Here is an 18,806-nt window from a genome sequence, read left to right on the forward strand (position 1 = left end):
CCTTTTAACGGTTCCCCTGGTAAAAATGTGTAAAAAGCCTTAATGCGGATTCATCCATTATGGCAGGAGTGTAATCACACACTGAAACTTGTTGTAAAATTTTACCTCTATTTTGAGTACAGTGATTCATTACATAGGTTAAAGTCTTGTTAAGAATAATTGTTTTTAACAAAATCCCTGGCAGCACAATTATTTATACTTCTGCACAACCACCGTTTTCTGAATGGAAAGTACTAATAAAACCTGTGCTATAAAATTTTACAAGGCTGGAGCATTAAGATCTTTAGCCGTTTCTCTTTAATAATCTCTTTGGGTAATACATAGTCCAGGGTCCTCACTTATGCTTTTCCTCTTCAGCTCATCTACAGGTTTTCCGAACCATTTCAGTCTGTCTGAAGACTGGGTTGAAAGAAGGTTGATTCTGTGTCTACGGGATTATGTTTTTGTTAATTTAGCCATAAGTTTAGGTTTCTGGCAGAGCTGGTATTAGTGTTATTACGCACGTAAACAGGATAATATCCACGGCTTTGGGAAGAGAAACTGACCCACAGTACAATAGATAATCCATCATACTTAACCACAGTCATGAGGTACTTTTCCACTTTTTTATTTATTTTTTTATCATTTTCATCCGTTGTTTCATATCCATGGTGTGTTTATTGGCAAAAAAAAAAAAAGAATAATCTGGCTACTTTCCCAATCAACTGGTTGGTGTGTAATTGAAACCCGGTGACACCGTGACCCCCATTTTTTGATCCATTTCCATAATAGAGGACTTAAGAGATTTATTTATTTATTTATTTGTCTGCCAGATTATCCTTCCTACCATGAATGGAGGAAAGACAAATGTTGGTCCTTTTCCAGCTCAGTAGTGAGTAGTTAGAAGACAGAAGCCTCTCTGTCAGGAATACAGAAAATTGTAAACTTCTAAAAGGAAATTTGTTGATGTTTTAGTTTAAGACCTTTGGTAAAATTTATTTTAAGTGGATTAGTAAATTCCCTATTAATTGTGAAGCCAATTATTTGATTCAAAAGCAACTATTTCTTAAAATTGTGTTATTCATCCCCACTGACCCACAATGTGTCAAAGTTTTTTACCCATCTTTTACAAAGGTATGTTTGCATATGTTTGCAAAAGATATTAGTCCAGCATTTTGTCACAGAAAAAATAGTTGAGTAGGTCCACACAATCTATATCTTAATTATGATTGATATTTTCTCTATAAGTAAAGTGCTGTTGCATGTTTTTTAGCATGACTTCTGTCCTGGTTACTGACTTTATATTTTTACCAGGCCAAGAGGAGTCAAGCTGTGTTCCTCGACCCCAGTGTCCCAGCGAGTGTTCTTGCCTAGAGACTGTGGTGCGCTGCAGCAATAAGCATCTCCACATACTACCCAAAGGCATCCCCAGGAATGTGACTGAACTGTAAGTGTCTCGGCATTGATTTACTTTGACGCCAGATCTTCTACTTCTGTTGTTTTCGTCTAAACCCGAGGGAGATTATGTGAAAAACAGCAACAGGGAGGTTTTAACACTTGAAGAACAAGTGAAAGGTAACAAAACATCTCATCGCTTGAAGGAGGGGAATATAGTCAATAAACCCTGCAGTCATTCTCCCAGACATTCTTTTTCGTCTTCTGTGATCCTTGTTGCCCTCTGGGCACTGATGTCACTCTCACACTCAGAGCCAAGGATGTCTGAGAGAGTGTGTGTGTGTGTGTGTGTGTGTGCATATTTGTGATAGGGCCAGAAGCCTGTCCATGAGTGCAAAGGGGAGCAACAGGACATTTTAATGAGCAGTTTTCAATGGAAAGGGGAGGAAATGGAACAAGTCTGGAACTTTCCAATACTGCCTCATTTGGTTCTTGTGATGCACACACACGCTGAGCAAGCCTTAAGGCCTGTCATTGTCCCAGCAGGTGTGACCAGGTGTACCCCTCTGTTCAGGGCTTTCATCTTGTCATCTGGAGAGTTTGCTACTCCATCATTATCCCAAGTGTCCTCTGCGCCATCATTACCTCTCATTACCTCTGAACCTAAAGGCCTGCAAACTAACTGCTCCCCTCCCCCCTGTACTCCAGCCGCTGCCCTTCCCACCTTCTGTGCAGTCAACAACAATAGCAGGAGCCTGGAGTTCTGCTCAGGGGGGGCTGCCCTCAAATGAGCCATTTATCAACATGACAGTTTGCATGTAGGACTTTGTGTTAGCAGTCAGAGGGCTGATTGCCTCCTTACAGGCATAATGTTGAATTTGCCTCGACTGTTATCACATGCACCAGTCTTTGTATCACAGTCACAAGTAGAAGTGCTGGGATCAGTGACTGTTTCATCATTACCTCATTTTCCTAGTTCATATTTAAAGAGATACATCCCATACATTACAATCAGAGAAGTTCACATAAAGTGCATACGGAGAGCAATATTCTGCTTCTTCTTGTCCAACATGGGAGTAAATTACTACCATACCTTATGGAAGTGATACCCTGATGTTAATGGGTATTAATATTCTAAAATAAGCCATTTTAGAATATTGCTGGAGTCAATGCAGGATTTACTCAAATGGCATTTTTTTTTACCTAGTGGCATAATGTACTGAATATAAATTACAGTTAGGGCCAGAAATATTTGGACAGTGACACAGGTTTTGTTATTTTAGCTGTTGACAAAAATATGTTCAGAAATACAATTTATATATAATATGGGCTGAAAGTGCACACTCCCAGCTGCAATATGAGAGTTTCCACATCCAAATCGGAGAAAGGGTTTAGGAATCATAGCTTTGTAATGCAGAGCCTCCTCTTTTTCAAGGGACCAAAAGTAATTGGACAATGGACTCCAAAGGCTGCAAATAACTCAAAAGGCCTTTCCCTCGTTAACCTGTAATCAAGTAAGTAGTTAAAAGGTGGGGTTGTTTCCAGGTGTGTGGGTTTGCATTTGGAAGCTGTTGCTGTGACCAGACAACATGCGGTCAAAGGAGCTCTCAATTGAGGTGAAGCAGAACATCCTGAGGCTGAAAAAAAGGAAAAAATCCATCACAGAGATAGCAGACATGCTTGGAGTAGCAAAATCAACAGTCGGGTACATTCTGAGGAAAAAGGAATTGACTGGTGAGCTTGGGAACTCAAAAATGCCTCGGCGTCCACGGAAGACAACAGTAGTGGATGATCGCCCCATACTTTCTTTGATGAAGAAGAACCAGTTCACAACATCAACTGAGGTCCAGAACACTCTCAGGAAGTAGTGTATCTGTCTCTAAGTCAACAGTAAAGAGAAGACTCCATGAAAGCAAATACAAAGGGTTCACATGTAGATGCAAACCATTCATCAATTCCAAAAATAGACAGGCCAGAGTTAAATTTGCCCAAAAACACCTCAAGAAGCCAGCCCAGTTCTGGAAAAGTATTCTATGGACAGATGAGACAAAGATCAACCTGTACCAGAATGATGGGAAGAAAAAAGTTTGGAGAAGAAAGGGAACGGCACATGATCCCAGGCACACCACATCCTCTGTAAAACATGGTGGAGGCAACGTGATGGCATGGGCATGCATGGCTTTCAATGGCACTGGGTCACTTGTGTTTATTGATGACATAACAGCAGACAAGAGTAGCCGGATGAATTCTGAAGTGTACCGGGATATACTGTCAGCCCAGATTCAGCCAAATGCTGCAAAGTTGATTGGACGGCGCTTCACAGTACAGATGGATAATGACCCCAAGCATACAGCCAAAGCTACCCAGGAGTTCATGAGAGCAAAAAGGTGGAATATTCTGCAATGGCCAAGTCAATCACCAGATCTTAACCCAATTGAGCATGCATTTCACTTCCTCAAATCCAGACTTCAGACGGAAAGACCCACTAACAAGCAAGACCTGAAGGCTGCGGCTGTAAAGGCCTGGGAAAGCATTAAGAAGGAGGAAACCCAGCGTTTGGTGATGTCCATGGGTTCCAGACTTAAGGCAGTGATTGCCTCCAAAGGATTCGCAACAAAATATTGAGAAAAAACTTTTTTGTTTGGGTTATGTTTATATGTCCAATTACTTTTGAGCTCCTAAAATGTGGAGTGTTTGTAAACAAATGTGTACAATTCCTACATTTCTATCACATATTTTTGTTCAACCCTTTAAATTAAACGTTACAATCTGCACTTGAATTCTGTTGTAGAGGTTTCATTTCAAATCCAATGTGGTGGCATGCAGAGCCCAACTCACGAAAATTGTGTTACTGTCCAAATATTTCTGGCCCTAACTGTAGATCTGTTTGTTGTGTAAAGTGACTTTAGAAAATTTTGGTGAATTCAGGCTGTACTAATAAACTATTTTGGATTCCACTGAAATGAAAATTCTTGTGTCTCCTTGTTTAGGTATCTTGATGGCAACCAGTTCAGTGTTGTTCCTAAGGAGCTGTCTTCCTTCAAATACCTACAGCTGGTGTAAGCCTTTCTCTGCCTCCCTATACTATAAAAGCTGCATGCAACATCATAGTAAATATGTTTACTTTTTTCTGAACTTTCCTTTAAGTGACCTGAGCAACAACAAAATCAACTCTCTGAGCAACTCATCCTTTGCTAACATGAGTCAACTGACCACTTTGTAAGTCCTGATTAGTTGCCAGAAGAAAAAGTTGTTAAATTTTGGTTATAAAAGTTAAAAAGGGAAAAAAAAGTTATTTTACATGTGTGATGTGTTTTTTTTTATCTGCAGAATCCTGAGCTACAACTCTCTGCGCTGTATACCCAAAATGGCTTTTAGTGGACTGCATTCACTGCGACTGCTGTGAGTTTATTTATAGATGAGGTTAAATACTTTATCTCCATGTTGTGTATATTCTTTTACTATATTACATACCAATCTGTCTGTACACTGCCTTGCAAAAATAGTCTGATCACTTGGACGTTTTTCACAATTCATTACTTTAGAACGCCAAGCTCTACCCCGAAACCACATGGGATTTTATGTGACAGTGGGGGATTTTCCAGCCTGTGACATGTTTTCTTCTAGAACTATACTGTGTTTATTTCCATCCATTTTCACATTAACTCTCACCAAGTTCTTTGATTATGCTGGAGAACAGTATCCCCAAAGCATGAAGTTGCCAACATGTTTTAGAACAGGGACAGTATGTTCATGATTGTGCGGAGTTCATTTTGCACAAGCTTTCATTTAGGTGGGTCAGAAAATGAATGCCTCATTTCACTTTCTAAAAATCTAATAAAATATATTGAAATTCATGGTCATGAAGTGACAAAACATGTTAAAGGTCAACTTGTACTGCATTTAGTTTTACTTTTTTACAATATAATTTTAATTACCTTTCTATTTCTTTGTTGAATAAAAGAAAACTGCAGTCTTTCATGCATTTTTCAGTACTTAGTTCCAATCAAAAGCTTCATTGTTACCAACTGAGTTTGTGGAAACAGATAACAGACTGAAACCAGACAGGAAACACTTTTAGGTCAAACAAGTCATTAAGGAGGACATTTCTGAAGCGCCTGCTGACTTCAGCAATAGTTGTGCAGATGCAGAGAATCTTTGATTGACTCCCGAGGACTGAATCTGTCTAAACAGTTCTGACAGCTTTTGAATTCACTCATACACACACACACACACTCACACACTCCGACCTATTTTCTCTGTCTAAATGGCAGCTATGGGGGTAGCAGCCAAGATCTTGTTCCGATTTCTACCCCCAGTCAAGCCTCCGTTTCAGACATCTTTCCCAATCTTCTTATTTGTGTCTTAGCAGCTCGAGCTCATCAATACCTCGCAATAAGGGTAGAGCATGGGCCACTACTGTGTAAAATCACTCTGACACTGATTACAAGAGAATTTGTTTGGCCTGGTAACTGTAATGCATCCAACTCTGTCTCAGGACTTTTATGAAGTCACAAGGTCGTTGTGCACTCTCAGTGACCATGGGCTGCTAAATAACTGCAGAGCAGAAAGTAAATGAGTTGGACAGAACAATGACGAAATTAAACCAGTGTTTGGAAGTGCATACAAAGATACAGCAGCTGCATAAAGCAGCAACCTTCTGACTCCAATCTGCTGTTCAGTTCTTTGAGGAGAAATTGAGACCAGGTCCTGCAGCCTTCTTTATGAAACTGTGTATGGGTTTGTGTGTATATGTTTATATCAGCTTGAATAGTCCTCATGCTTGTGATCTGTAGACGGCAAGCCTGTTAGTGTGTGTGTGGGGGAGTTGACTTCTTAGCCTTCCATGTGTGCTCATAGCAGGCACACTTTTTTATTACTGACAACAAAGCTTCAACAAAGCCCCCTTTTTACGGCAGGATTCGAATAAGGCTCTGTATCGTAATGAGACACAAAGCATAAAGCCCTTTAGCTGAATGAATGAGAGTGAAGCTCAGCCATCATTAGCCGATGCCGCCTTGCTACCCCAAGCATGCTCCTTTTGATCTCTAATGAAGCTGTGTCCCTTATTTCTGCACTGGCTCACTCACGCCACCTTCGCCTCTGAAATAGTCCCGGAGCGAGCGCGCGAGACGCCATGTGAGGCCCTCCCACCCGCACACACCATGCAGACTCAGGAGTACACACACAGTCAGACCTGTTCACACACTCAGTCTAGTCTACCTCGGTGTCTCAATCAGTCAGACAGGAGTCCAAGTGAAGCAGAAAACTGATGTTTCAATCATGAGTCTCCTATTAAATGTCAGTCGGTGTTCATGTTTTCACAAATCAAGGCTTTGTGGTGCCGCTAATGTAAAACCACAATGAGGTCTGTTTAATAGTTTCAATTTTAAGACCCCACAAAGGGTTCAAAGTTCAACATTGGAAGCTTCTTCAAAACCGTAGGGAGACGCCAACTTCAACTACGAGCAGGACGCACTCGCATGTTCTCACACATGCTGAGGTGCCAAAGCCTTAATAAAGCTGCACCTTTGACTTTACACAGCAGTAAAAAGGAGAAGAATCATTAACGCTCTGTTCTTCAAACAGAGCCATGGTCGGAGCCTGGCATACATGTGGCGCGATTGGGGTTGGGACTGATTAAAAGTGTGTATATGTGTGTGTGTGTCAGTTGCGGTTTGAGCTACAGATTAATAAGCTGCTAATTGGCCTGCTGGGTATTAGGTGTGAGGTGTGTGAGATGAAACAGCGTCAGGGCGTGGCCATTGACGACTTGAGTGGCACAGTGATATGAAAGTGTAAGATAAGAGAAATAACAGAAGAGAAAGTGAAGTCTGGCATGAATTGGCCCAGGGAAGGTAGAGACCATAAAGCTCAGGGAATACACATTGTAACAAGGCAGTAAGTGGCAGCAGGTGAACAACCATAGGACAACATTTTGGTTCCACCAAAGTAGACAAAGTTGAGTTGAAGTCAGCTAGAGCACTTCAGGTAGTGCTTAAAGTATGGTCACATGGTAACAAGGACCCCCCTTTGCCACCATCACAAGGCAGAAAGATCCATGCTTTTTTTTTCCTGTTCACGCTAAGTTCTTACCCTAGAATCTAAATTTCAAAGCTGAAATCTAATTGAACTGCAACCTCAGTTTTCTGTGCTGAAAATGTCTGGCAGCCCCATCTGGGTGAATACACATCCTTTTCCATTCTGATGCTTAAATCGCATTGATTTGCTGCTTTATGATTGATTTTCTAAACTTGTACACATATGTAAATGCTCAATTGGAACAACTGCCCTTCAGTGTGCACCAATGAAATTTTCTATTGTACCACATGAAAATGATTTTAAGCCTTAGGAATTACACAGGTAATTTTTGAAAGCATATATTAAGCCTGGTATTGGTAGTAGAACCATAAGTAGCAGGGGCTACGGACTGACATTGTGATTTGAAACAGAAAAGCAAAAAAGGAATTTAGCAGCAGCTTAGGCTGCTTCCTGGAACCTCCCTGACTCCTTTTTTCCCTCTAGGTTTCTCATGGTTGCCACACTGCTTGCTTCACGGCCTCTGTATCCTCTGACTACAACAAACCACCCACTCACTTTGCACTAATAAGCATTCTCTACGGCACACAGGCTAATAAACATGTTGACTCCTACATGTTACACTGTATATTTTCCCTCCAGTTCCACTGTATATTTACACTGGCAAACTTTCCTCCAGCTCTTCCACAGCTCAGCTCTACTTGAGACATCAAACAATGCAGGAAGTTGCAATTCGGAAACTGTTCACACAACAAATCTCTTCATCCCAGATGTGTCATGTATTGTTAGTGCGGACTGATTGGTGGTAACATAAGCTTGTGGTCATCTGAGGATTTGAGGTGGTAATGACCTGTTAGATTATGGCTGTCATCAATCAGCAGACCATTAAGCCCTGGAGGCTTGACGCCCGCAGGGGTGCTCCTGAAATGACAGGAAAATCAGACTAGATGCAAAATAGACTGAACGAACAAAAATGTATGCAGATGTATTTGCACATTAATACAAAATCCCTATTGACAGGATGAATATGATTAGCTTGACTGTTTTAACTTTGCTTCATGTGTTGGAACGGTTACATCCCCCCACCCCTCTCTCTGAGTGTGCCCTGCCAACCAAACACACAAAGAAACTTGACACCAGGCTGGTCCAGACTCTCAGAGCCTCATATTTTTGCCAGCTGCACAAAGCTTTGCCAGAAATAAGAACCACCAGCACACAACAGTGGAATCTCCCTGAAGGTTTTTCCTGATATTTCCAGTTTGATTTGTTAAAAAAAAAAAAAAAAAAGAAATGCATAGCAGTGGGCCAGACAATAGTTTTCCAGGTTATTTGTTTTTTCCTATTTGTGTGATTTTTGCAGTTTTCAAGCAGCATTTTACAAGTTGCCAATTGTAAAAAATAAATTATTTTAATAACCGAGATTTGTGTTTTTGAAGGATGGAGAAATGTATATTTTATTTTCAGAAATGCATTTTGTTCCTTGATGTTCTTTGACAACTTTCTTTTTTTTTCAGGTCTCTTCATGGCAATGAAATCTCAGAGCTTCCAGATGGCATATTCAACGATGTGTCCGCCCTCTCCCATTTGTAAGTATTGACAATCGTTTTCGCGCTCCTCAGCAGCTTACAGTACCTAACATACAATTTGTCATATTACATCAACAGAATTTAATGTATGTATATTGATGGGATATTTTCCAATAGATCAGAAATAGATCACCATATAAATGTGATGAGCAAAAAAACAGTAGACCATATATGATTCTTTTCTTTTTCACATTTGAAATCTAAACTTCACCAGCATCCCCCTCCCTGTAAGTGAGTAATTTGTAGAACCACCTTTTGCTACATTTGCTTGGATTTCTGGAGCTGCTCCAGAATTACCATTGGCTTCTTGGCTTCTTATCTGATTAACACTGTCCTTGGCCGTCCTGTTAGGTTCGTTGGATAGCCTTGGTTTGTTTCCAGTTATGCCAAGCTCTCTATTTTTGGATGATGCAATTATCGTGAAGGGGCAAAATGTGAAAAGATTTTAAGGGTATCACTGAGTTTGCAAGACACTGTACATCTGAGTTTGTTAATCATATGAAATACTATCACATAGCTTCATACTTTGACTTAAAGTTTGGCTTTCTCTGTGCAAGCCAATCAGTCTGTAATCATTTTCTCTGGCAACACAAGCCAGAGAAAATGTCGCTTCTCTCTGCCACATCTCTAAAGCATTCAGTCTGTGTCCTTTAAGTGCTTATTCATGTCTATGTGCCTCTTTCTGTTCGCAGTGTAGCTGTTAGATTGTCTTAAAAAAAAGGACATCTTCGACCTTTGGCATCCTCTCTAAATATCCTCATCTTCCCTTGATTGTTAGGGATCAATAAAACAATCAAGACCAGAGCAGGAGAGAAAAGGCAGCCAGACAAAGACATTTTGTGGGAAGTAGTACACAAATCGAGGCTGCGTGAAATTTGGACCGAGGAGTGGATAGAGAGGAAGCCATTGATCTGCAGTCACAGTCAAGTGGCTTTCATGTTAGCAGATGTCAGGTGTCAGCTATTGGCCCAGCTTGAAAGATGAGCCTGTGTTCCTCAGTAATGGAACAGCATCGATTTGGAAGTGTTTGTGCTTCCAGCAGGAGGGCAAAGCGTCATTGATTCACAACCATCAGGACGGAGGTGGTTAAAAGGCCTTTCTGCTCACACCTTTGTTTATAATAGAGCAGTCCTGCTGAAGATGATGCATTACACAATGTGGCATTAATATATTTTATTCTCTGAGAAGATTTATTTGTGTAGTTTAGCACCTTGTTTTTCATGGAGATATAGAGACACCTGCTGGTGATATAATGTACTTACAGCAACACAACAGGACCTGACCTATGGTTTTCTGTAATATCAGGGCAATTGGTGCCAACCCTCTGCACTGTGACTGCCACCTGCGCTGGCTCTCCGACTGGGTGAAGACCGGATACAAAGAACCCGGGATCGCTCGGTGTGCTGGCCCGCAGGGGATGGAGAGTAAATTGCTCCTCACCACGCCGGCTAAAAAATTTGAATGTACAGGTGAGTTTTTGTTCCAAACAATAGTAATAAGCACCTCCTCGTTGTAAATGAAATGTTCCAATATGTTTGGGTTTCTGCAGGTGATGTAGACAACTCTGTGCTGGCCAAGTGTAATCCATGCCTGTCCAATCCCTGCCTGAATCATGGCATCTGTCACAATGACCCAATGGAGATATACAGGTGCAACTGTCCTCCTGGATTTAAGGTACGAGCAGCATTAAGTGCCTGCACTCTAATAGGTATCTTCTTCATCAAACTGAATGTACTGCAGGAGATCTGTGTTGATCTGAATTCTCTCTTATAGGGCAAGAACTGTGAAACGGCTCTGAACGGTTGTGTGAGTAGCCCATGTGCCAACGGAGGAACCTGCCAAGTGACTGACGAGGATGAGGGAGAGTACCGGTGAGGAAGGCCAGCTGTAAATCCAGAACTGCAAACACAAAAATAGGTTCTCATACAAAGCTTTGCATGATGCATGCTTACTGTATTCATAGCTGCTCCTGTCTGCTGGGATTCGAGGGCCCGACTTGCCAAATCAATGTTGACGACTGTGAAGACAACGACTGTGAGAACGGAGCAACCTGCATTGACGGAATAAACAACTACACTTGTTTTTGTCCCCCCTACTACACAGGTGAGTGCATCTGCAGTTTATTTTAAGCAGGGGCATTCTACAAAAAATACCGGGTCAACCATTTAGACGCCAATCAGATCTTCTTTCATAATAAAACATATTTGTCAACTCATCAAAACAGTAAATAAATAATAAATCCTCATCCTTCAAGTTATTTTATTACTGATAAGTATTTCTTCTGAAAGCAACAAATCTTCACAGTTTGATGCTGCCACCTTCAGGCTTTTCTGAAAGGTTGACATTAATGCAGGTGAACTCTGATCATCAGAAATGTTCTGTCAGGAATTGTGGCCTGATGGCAAAATCTGCAATGTTTCTGATTCGGGAAGACAACTCTGACCTATATTATCATTCTTGACATAAGTATATTCATAATTATTACTGCTAGCACTACTGGTAAAAGTAGGAAATTATTCAAGGCTAATTAGATGGTGGCACATTGAGTGTTACATAGATCAATTTAGGCTAACATTGAGAAAACATGTAAGGGCGCAAATACCTTTTCCAACAAGTATTCATCCTATATTATAAGTGAAATTACTTTTGGAGGACACTGGCAGAGAGCCAGTTTCCTCCAGAGTTTGGAGGTCCACACCATGATAGTCATCTTTTGAAGACTTTCACTTGAAAAGAAACTTGTACCTGTGCAGGGGAGATGTGTGAAGAAATGGAAGATGTGTGTGCTCCAGGACGAAGCCCCTGTCAACATCAGTCTACCTGCCTCATCAGCACCTCTGGGCCTAAGTGAGTGCTTCATTCAAATCTGTTGATGGTAAACCTGTAAGTGAGCTGCTCCATTTTCACACTGGTTTATTTCTGTATTTTGCAGGTGTGTGTGTTCTCCTGGTTATGTTGGTGATGACTGCAGTGTAAATTACGATGACTGCAGGGAGCATCGCTGTCAGAACGGAGCTCAGTGTGTGGATGAGTTGAATGGATATTCGTGCATCTGCCCGAATGGATATAGGTTAGAAGTACTTTGGGTTACTTATACTTTTTTCTACCTTGCCATTTACATGCTTGTAATGAGAACTCTCCCTTTCTTTGACTTCCTAGTGGTCAGTTGTGTGAAGTTCCCCCATCTCCTCTGTCTTTGTGTGAGCTGGCAGACTGCCAGAACAATGCCCCCTGTGTGGAGCGAGGTGGCCGTGCTCTCTGCCAGTGTCCTCCAGAGTTTGGAGGTCCACGCTGTGAAAAACTGGTCAGCGTCAACTTTGTTGACAGAGATTCTTATCTACTACTCTCTGACCTGAAGAATTGGCCACAAGCTAACATCACCCTACAGGTAATCAATCAGTTCAGTTCAGCTTGTCTGACTCACAAAGACGTCAATCCTCCAATCCAAAATTGCTCTGTGTACAGGTTTCTACAGCGGAGGACAATGGTATCCTGCTGTACAATGGTGACAATGATCATATTGCAGTGGAGCTCTTCCAAGGCCACGTAAAAGTGAGCTATGATCCCGGTAGCCAGCCAGGACACGCCATATACAGGTACCGTACCACATTCAACTTGACTCTGTACTCATTTTGCTCTCGTCTTAGAGTCTAAATTCTGTGTTTTCCTCTGTCAGTACTGAGACTATCAATGATGGTCAGTTCCACACAGTGGAGCTGGTGACCTTCGACCAGATGGTGAACCTGTCCATTGATGGGGGTCTCCCTACCACAATGGACAGCTTTGGGGCAGTGCGGCCCCTCAACGGCGAGGCACCACTATACGTGGGGGGTAGGGGCCCTCTCCAGAACACACCTCCCTCCTCTGCAGGCACTCTTAACTACTACACTACTGTTCAGTCACCTCCCTTCCCCCTTCGCTTTGTCGCCACCTCAACCAGTCCCTCCCACAAACATGCAACCCAACCACCACCCAGACCTTGTCCTCCATCCTCACCATCCCACATGACATCATATCCGTCTTGACTGTGTTTGCTAGGGTACACATTCGAGCCTTTATTGTGCCTTGTGACATATTGACCAAAATCCTCAATGGGAAGACGGATTGGAAAGATAGATATTCACCTTCTATTGGATGGGTATGCAAAGCATTCAGTCAGATACAGCAAAATGGTTTAGATAAAATGTGTTTGAAAGGCCTAGTCAAAGTCTAGAGTATGAGAATGAATGGAAATACCAAAAAAAATTACATTTCCAGACACTCCACCATCTCAGATTGAGCTTAAGACAACTTTAGCAGAGAAGTACACAAAATTATATGCTGGTCAATTACATAAAGAGCCAATAATCTATTATGAACTTTGTAATCTTTGCAATGAGATAACATATGATAAATGTCAAGTGATATAAATACTTTTGCAAGGCAATGTGTTGAAAATGAACCTCGCACAACATCACTGTAAAAGTCTTTTTGGTGCATTGTAAACTAGCAGACACAGTCCTTCATATCTGAATGGAGTTTGACTATCTGTTTGTCTAACTGTAATTATTTTTTGTTTAATATAGAGCCACTCTTGACATTTTGAGGCTCAGATCTCCAAATGTATCTTAATTAATTTTATCCTCCTGAGTTTGTGAAAGTTTGTTCAGGAGTGGCTAAAATGTTAGGTTGTATCTCTTCTCGATTTTCTGTATTGTCTGTCACTCATGCAGTGAGTTCTTTTCCCATTTCTTTTTGCTTTTGTTCTATGTTTCAAAGATGTTGTGTTCTGTTGTGCAAACATAATTCAAGAAGCAATTTTTTTAACCACTGAGACACACATCTTTGAAAATGCCTCTGCTCATTACACTCATATCAGCCCTGTGTTTGCTATTTGTCTGTGAGTCAGACCACTCCTCTTCCCACATATAAACTTTGATTTATCCATCTTGTCCTCCAGGCATGCCTGTAGATGTCCACTCTGGAACTTTCCGACTCTGGCAGATCCAGAACGGCTCCAGCTTCCACGGCTGCATCCAGAATTTGTACATCAACAACGAGCTCCAGGACTTCACCAAGACTCAAATGAAGCCCGGCGTGGTGCCGGGATGTGAGCCCTGCAAGAAGCTCTACTGTGTCCATGGCATCTGCCAACCTGATGGGTTGCAGGGGCCTGTGTGTCATTGCCAGCCAGGTTGGAGTGGGGCGCATTGTGATCAGCCAGCTCTGAACCCCTGCCAGGGCAGCAAGTATGTTAGCAAATAGGAAAGCTCGATCAGGTTTTACATGCTGAAAATACGATGCCTTGAATTGTTTCACCATGTGTATTACAACCACAAACTTTAATGTGTTTTATTGGGAGTTTATGTGACAGATCGACGCAAAGTGGCAGTAAATGTAAAGTGGAAGGAAAAGGATATGTGCATTTTTATTCAGTACTGAGTCAAAACTTTATAGTCACTTTTTGGCCCAGTTGCGCCTTGAATTGAAGGTGTTTAAGCTACGTCTTTACAAGCTTAAAACATCTGGATCTGAAATATTTGGCAATTTTCCTTAACAAAACAGCTTAAGTTCAGTCAGACTGGAGCTTATTCTCAATTGGATATAGATTTAGACTTAGATTTGGTCATTCTGACATATCCTTTGATGTAAATCATCACACTATAGTCATGACCATATTCTTATACTCATTGTCCCAGTGGATGGTCAACCATGTCCAAATCTTACATGTATCATATGATTTCCAATCCTTGTCTCAGCTGAAGAAAATCAGGATATTCAAAATGTTTGCTTTTGAAAAACTGCAAAGAGATTATTTATCACTTTCTTTCCGCAATTGCTTTCTTCTTGTAACTCCTCCATGGAGCCCAGATTGGTGGAGCGCACATCTAGTAGTTGTCCTGTGAACATCTTCTCCCACCTGAGTTGTGGATTTTTCCCTGCTGCTCCAGAATTTGCATGCTGGATTGAGCTTCTTTAAATCTTGAGATATTGTTTTATAATGCTGCTTTAGAACTACCCACAACTTTATGTCTGACCAGTCTGGTGTATCTGTTTGGCCTTCACAATGCTGTTTGTTCACTAAGGCAGTCTAGCAAACTACTGATCAGATTAACATTACGCCCAAACTCGTGTAAATCACGTCAACTCCAAAACAAGACATTAAAGTTTATGGCTATAACATCATAATAAATGGAAGCATTCAAACTGTATGAGTACTTTTGCAAACTAATAGATGTAGCATTGGTACCTTTTTCCTCATTATTGATTACAGTTGACAACTCTTGTTTTCTGATTATGAAACATCAGCAGTGAAGATCAGTTCTTGGTAGGACATACCTAAATGAAGTTATCTCCTCTCAGATGCGTCCATGGAAAGTGCATTCCTCTGGACCTGCAGTCATATCGCTGCGAGTGTGAAGAGGGCTACCGAGGCGCGCTATGCAACCAGCAAGGAGAGCTGTTCAATCCCTGCCGCCGCCTCACCTGCAAACATGGTCGCTGCCAGATCTCTGACAGCGGAGACGCGTACTGCCACTGCGAAAGTGGCTACACAGGAGAACTCTGTGACGCAGGTTTGTTTGTGCTCTCTAAAATAGAGGACAAACACTTCAGAGTCAGCGAAATGTTCAGATCAATAAATGGCTTGTCTATTTTTACAGAGTCTGAATGTCGAGGAGAGCCAGTGAGAGACTTCTACCAGGTGCAGCGAGGCTACGCCATCTGTCAAACAACTCGCATGGTGTCCTGGGTGGAGTGCATCGGAGCTTGTGACACGGGGAACTGCTGCATCAGCCAGAGGATGAAACGCCGAAAATACACCTTCGAGTGCAGCGACGGAACGTCCTTCACCGAGGAGGTAGAAAAGACCATCAAGTGCGGCTGCGTGGGCTGCATGTAGCACCGTTCACCCGCTCCTCCTGCCGCTGCTGCAGAGCAGAAGATTGAAAGCAAGGAAAGAAGGAAGGAAGAAAACTGCTGAAAGGTGGAGGAAAGAAAGCAAGAATGAAAGAGATTATACAGAATATATATAAAACCTCTATCTATATATTATGGACAACAATGTTTGTAAAATAGGACATTTCCTCTCCTGTGTGAGGATGTGTGACCTACATTAAAACAGAAACACCCTGAGCATCAGTGTAGGTGTGACAACAACAAAAATAAAACCATAGTATCTGCAACATTGTTCCAAGGGGTCCGGAGATTTTGTAGGTGTTGCATTCAGAGTGAGGCATCCTTCCTGCCCAAACTATCCCATAAGAACACCCCATCTATCTGTGAGACCTCCAATGGCTCAACCACCATCATCCATCTTTAGTCCATGGAGGTAAGAAGGACAAGAGGGTTTATTTTAGCTCTAGAGATAAGAAGAGAGCTGAGTCTTGAGTTGAGCTTGGCTCGATTACCTGGACAGTGTTGGACACGGGTTGGATTTAGTTGAAGACGCCACCCAGACAGGTGCCGTCATTTCTCCACCAGGATGCTGCCCTCCAGGCTTAACACCTACATGTCAGAGTGAACGTAAGGGGACAGGGAACCTAAGGTTAAAGAGGGTGCGGTGTTGTGGGTTTGGGGCGAGGTGCAGAGAGATGTTTGCTATAAGCTCCCACAACATAGAAATCCCCCGCAAATAAAGACTGCATGGACTGGCAGCCAAACTCATCTCTGTGAAACACACGGTCACACAAGCGTGGTACACAACACAATCCTGACGTGGCTTGGAAGGCCTGGTGTGGCACAGCTGTTCCCGCAGAGGCAGTGCCCCCAGCATGTATCGCCCCAGGGTGGGGATGTTTTGCATAATCCTGCAGGAGGCCGAGTGACCCTGCTCCCATTGATGCCTGTAGTATTAAACCACCACAAACTGTTGCATGTGTGGAGAGTTTGCCAACAAATATGTAAAGATTTTTCCGTATTATTATGAAGATTATTACAAAAGGTTCAGTCATCTTTTGTTGTTTTTATTTTTATTCATTTTTCTTATATATTTCTTTTTGTTATAATTTGTCTCATGACGTATTCTAACTTCTTTAGTTGTCCTTGCCCAGTTTCCCAGCCCATCCTATATTGTAATGCCTAACAGATTCTAATATATATATATATATAAATATATATAAATATATTTGTATTTCATTTGGTATAGTATTTTTCTATGTTTAAGAGTACGTCTGTGTTAGGAAGCATTTAGACTGGTGGAGAGGCATTCAGTTGGTTTTCTAGTTGTTTTTATTTGTTGATCTCACCTTCTTCTCCAGCAAAGTAATTAATTGAACAGACATAAAAGGCAGCAGTTGGTTGACCTTGTTGCATCAAAGGCAGTATTGGTCTAAAAAAAATTGTGAAATATTGTATATGTTGTCTTCCATGTGAATATTACATCTAATTCATGAGAATCTGTGCTTGTTTTTATTTATTTTAAGCGTAAGTGTTGCTGGCGTTCAAATTTGAAAATCAAGTCCAAAAAAAGTGCTCAAAATGGCAGCAGGAAAAAAAATGCATGGAGTGTTTGTAACGTCACTCCACAGTGAGTTGCGACAGTGTTTTCTTCCCGGAGGCTCAGATGTTTCTACTGGTTAGTGTGAGCTTGGAGCTCAGAATGACATGTCCCACTCAAATTTGGTTTGTAAATTAATTACCTGACCACACAGAAAATCTTTTTAATCTGTTTCATGTTTTTATGTGATGGGCATCATTTTTACCATTTTATTCTGAGAGATGTTTGCCATTGAACAAAGGTGTATGTTCTTTAGCTAAGATGGGCTCAACCGATCATAAGCTGCTGTCAAGCCTCAAGAAAACGGGATGAAGTTGCCTCTGTGGACACTGATCATGTAAAGGTGGATCATCCTTATATTTCTCTTTTAGGGGCAACTGTGAGAAGCATTACATGCCAACTACTGACAGATAACAAGAAAAGGCCTGGACATGTTTACTGTCTGTCAGTTTCGAACTGGTTATCCTCACATAAAAAAAAAGGGAAAAAAAAAAGAAAAGATGCCAATTTTCGTGAGCAGTCGTCAAACCTGAATGTATAAATGTGTATAGATAAATATGAGCAATGCTTATTCATAAAGTGGTAACTTTTAGCTGTTATTTAGTTTCCAGTGTAAGATACAGGAAATTGCATTTAGAGAGAGTGACGGCCCAACAGAATGCTCTGTTGACTGTGTTTCTCCAAATGCCTCATTATGGTGTAAAAGGCTGCAGTACAGTGTCACATCTTACAGGTTCCAGTTCATATTGCTACCCATGCTAACTTTGTTTTTGATGCTGTTAATGTGATGCCAGTGGTGTACAATAACATTACAACAAAATCTGTTGAACCATACTAATGAGCAGTCACCATAATATTTAGGCCATGTGCCTCATAAAGGTGCATATTTTTAGTTAAATGTGACTTTCTCTTCATGGCTCTTCTCATTCCTTTGCACTGATCTGTACTGGACCGGTGCTGATAGACCTCATCATAGACATCTTAGTGGTGTTTTGTTATATTATAATGTAATTCCATAATTTGGACAAATGAACAGAAACAGATTTTCTTTCCGTCCTATGAACTATATACATAAATGTTATTGTGAACAACACACTGTCTCAGTTGTATTAACATGGTGCAAAAGCTAAAGAAATATCCCTGGTCAGGTTCTGTCTGTTTGTTTTTCATGTTGCAGGACTGATTGGGAGGGTTCAACTGAAAACGTCATTATACTGAATGTATGTAGTGCCACCGACAAAATGTTTACCAAATCTCCACTCTTTTCATTAATTAAACCTAAAATGTGTGTGCTTTTAAGAATGATTGTCTTTTTTTCTTGTGGCTGATGT

The 18,806-nt window shown here is 41.3% G+C and overlaps 1 protein-coding gene across 4 annotated transcripts in view; it reads left to right on the plus strand.

Annotated features, from left to right (window-relative positions):
• LOC129360181 (slit homolog 1 protein-like) overlaps nucleotides 1-18,586 on the plus strand; it is a 95,751-nt gene extending 77,165 nt beyond the window's left edge. For 2 of the 4 annotated variants that reach the window (XM_055030308.1, XM_055030309.1), the window contains 17 exons: nucleotides 1,294-1,426; nucleotides 4,365-4,433; nucleotides 4,522-4,593; nucleotides 4,705-4,776; nucleotides 8,928-8,999; nucleotides 10,305-10,468; nucleotides 10,549-10,673; nucleotides 10,773-10,870; nucleotides 10,963-11,102; nucleotides 11,753-11,846; nucleotides 11,932-12,069; nucleotides 12,159-12,387; nucleotides 12,465-12,595; nucleotides 12,676-12,869; nucleotides 13,939-14,227; nucleotides 15,342-15,553; nucleotides 15,641-18,586. In XM_055030308.1, the coding sequence (XP_054886283.1) occupies nucleotides 1,294-1,426; nucleotides 4,365-4,433; nucleotides 4,522-4,593; nucleotides 4,705-4,776; nucleotides 8,928-8,999; nucleotides 10,305-10,468; nucleotides 10,549-10,673; nucleotides 10,773-10,870; nucleotides 10,963-11,102; nucleotides 11,753-11,846; nucleotides 11,932-12,069; nucleotides 12,159-12,387; nucleotides 12,465-12,595; nucleotides 12,676-12,869; nucleotides 13,939-14,227; nucleotides 15,342-15,553; nucleotides 15,641-15,879 (2,471 nt within the window). In that variant the 3' untranslated portion in view covers nucleotides 15,880-18,586. The remainder of the gene's footprint in view (nucleotides 1-1,293; nucleotides 1,427-4,364; nucleotides 4,434-4,521; nucleotides 4,594-4,704; nucleotides 4,777-8,927; nucleotides 9,000-10,304; nucleotides 10,469-10,548; nucleotides 10,674-10,772; nucleotides 10,871-10,962; nucleotides 11,103-11,752; nucleotides 11,847-11,931; nucleotides 12,070-12,158; nucleotides 12,388-12,464; nucleotides 12,596-12,675; nucleotides 12,870-13,938; nucleotides 14,228-15,341; nucleotides 15,554-15,640) is intronic. The other 2 variants (XM_055030310.1, XM_055030311.1) reach the window with 1 other exon arrangement.
• Nucleotides 18,587-18,806: the final 220 nt, after the last annotated feature.

The sequence above is a fragment of the Poeciliopsis prolifica genome, unplaced genomic scaffold (genome assembly GCF_027474105.1).
Source record: "Poeciliopsis prolifica strain line A6 unplaced genomic scaffold, Auburn_PproV2 SCAFFOLD005, whole genome shotgun sequence".
NCBI lineage: Eukaryota > Metazoa > Chordata > Actinopteri > Cyprinodontiformes > Poeciliidae > Poeciliopsis > Poeciliopsis prolifica.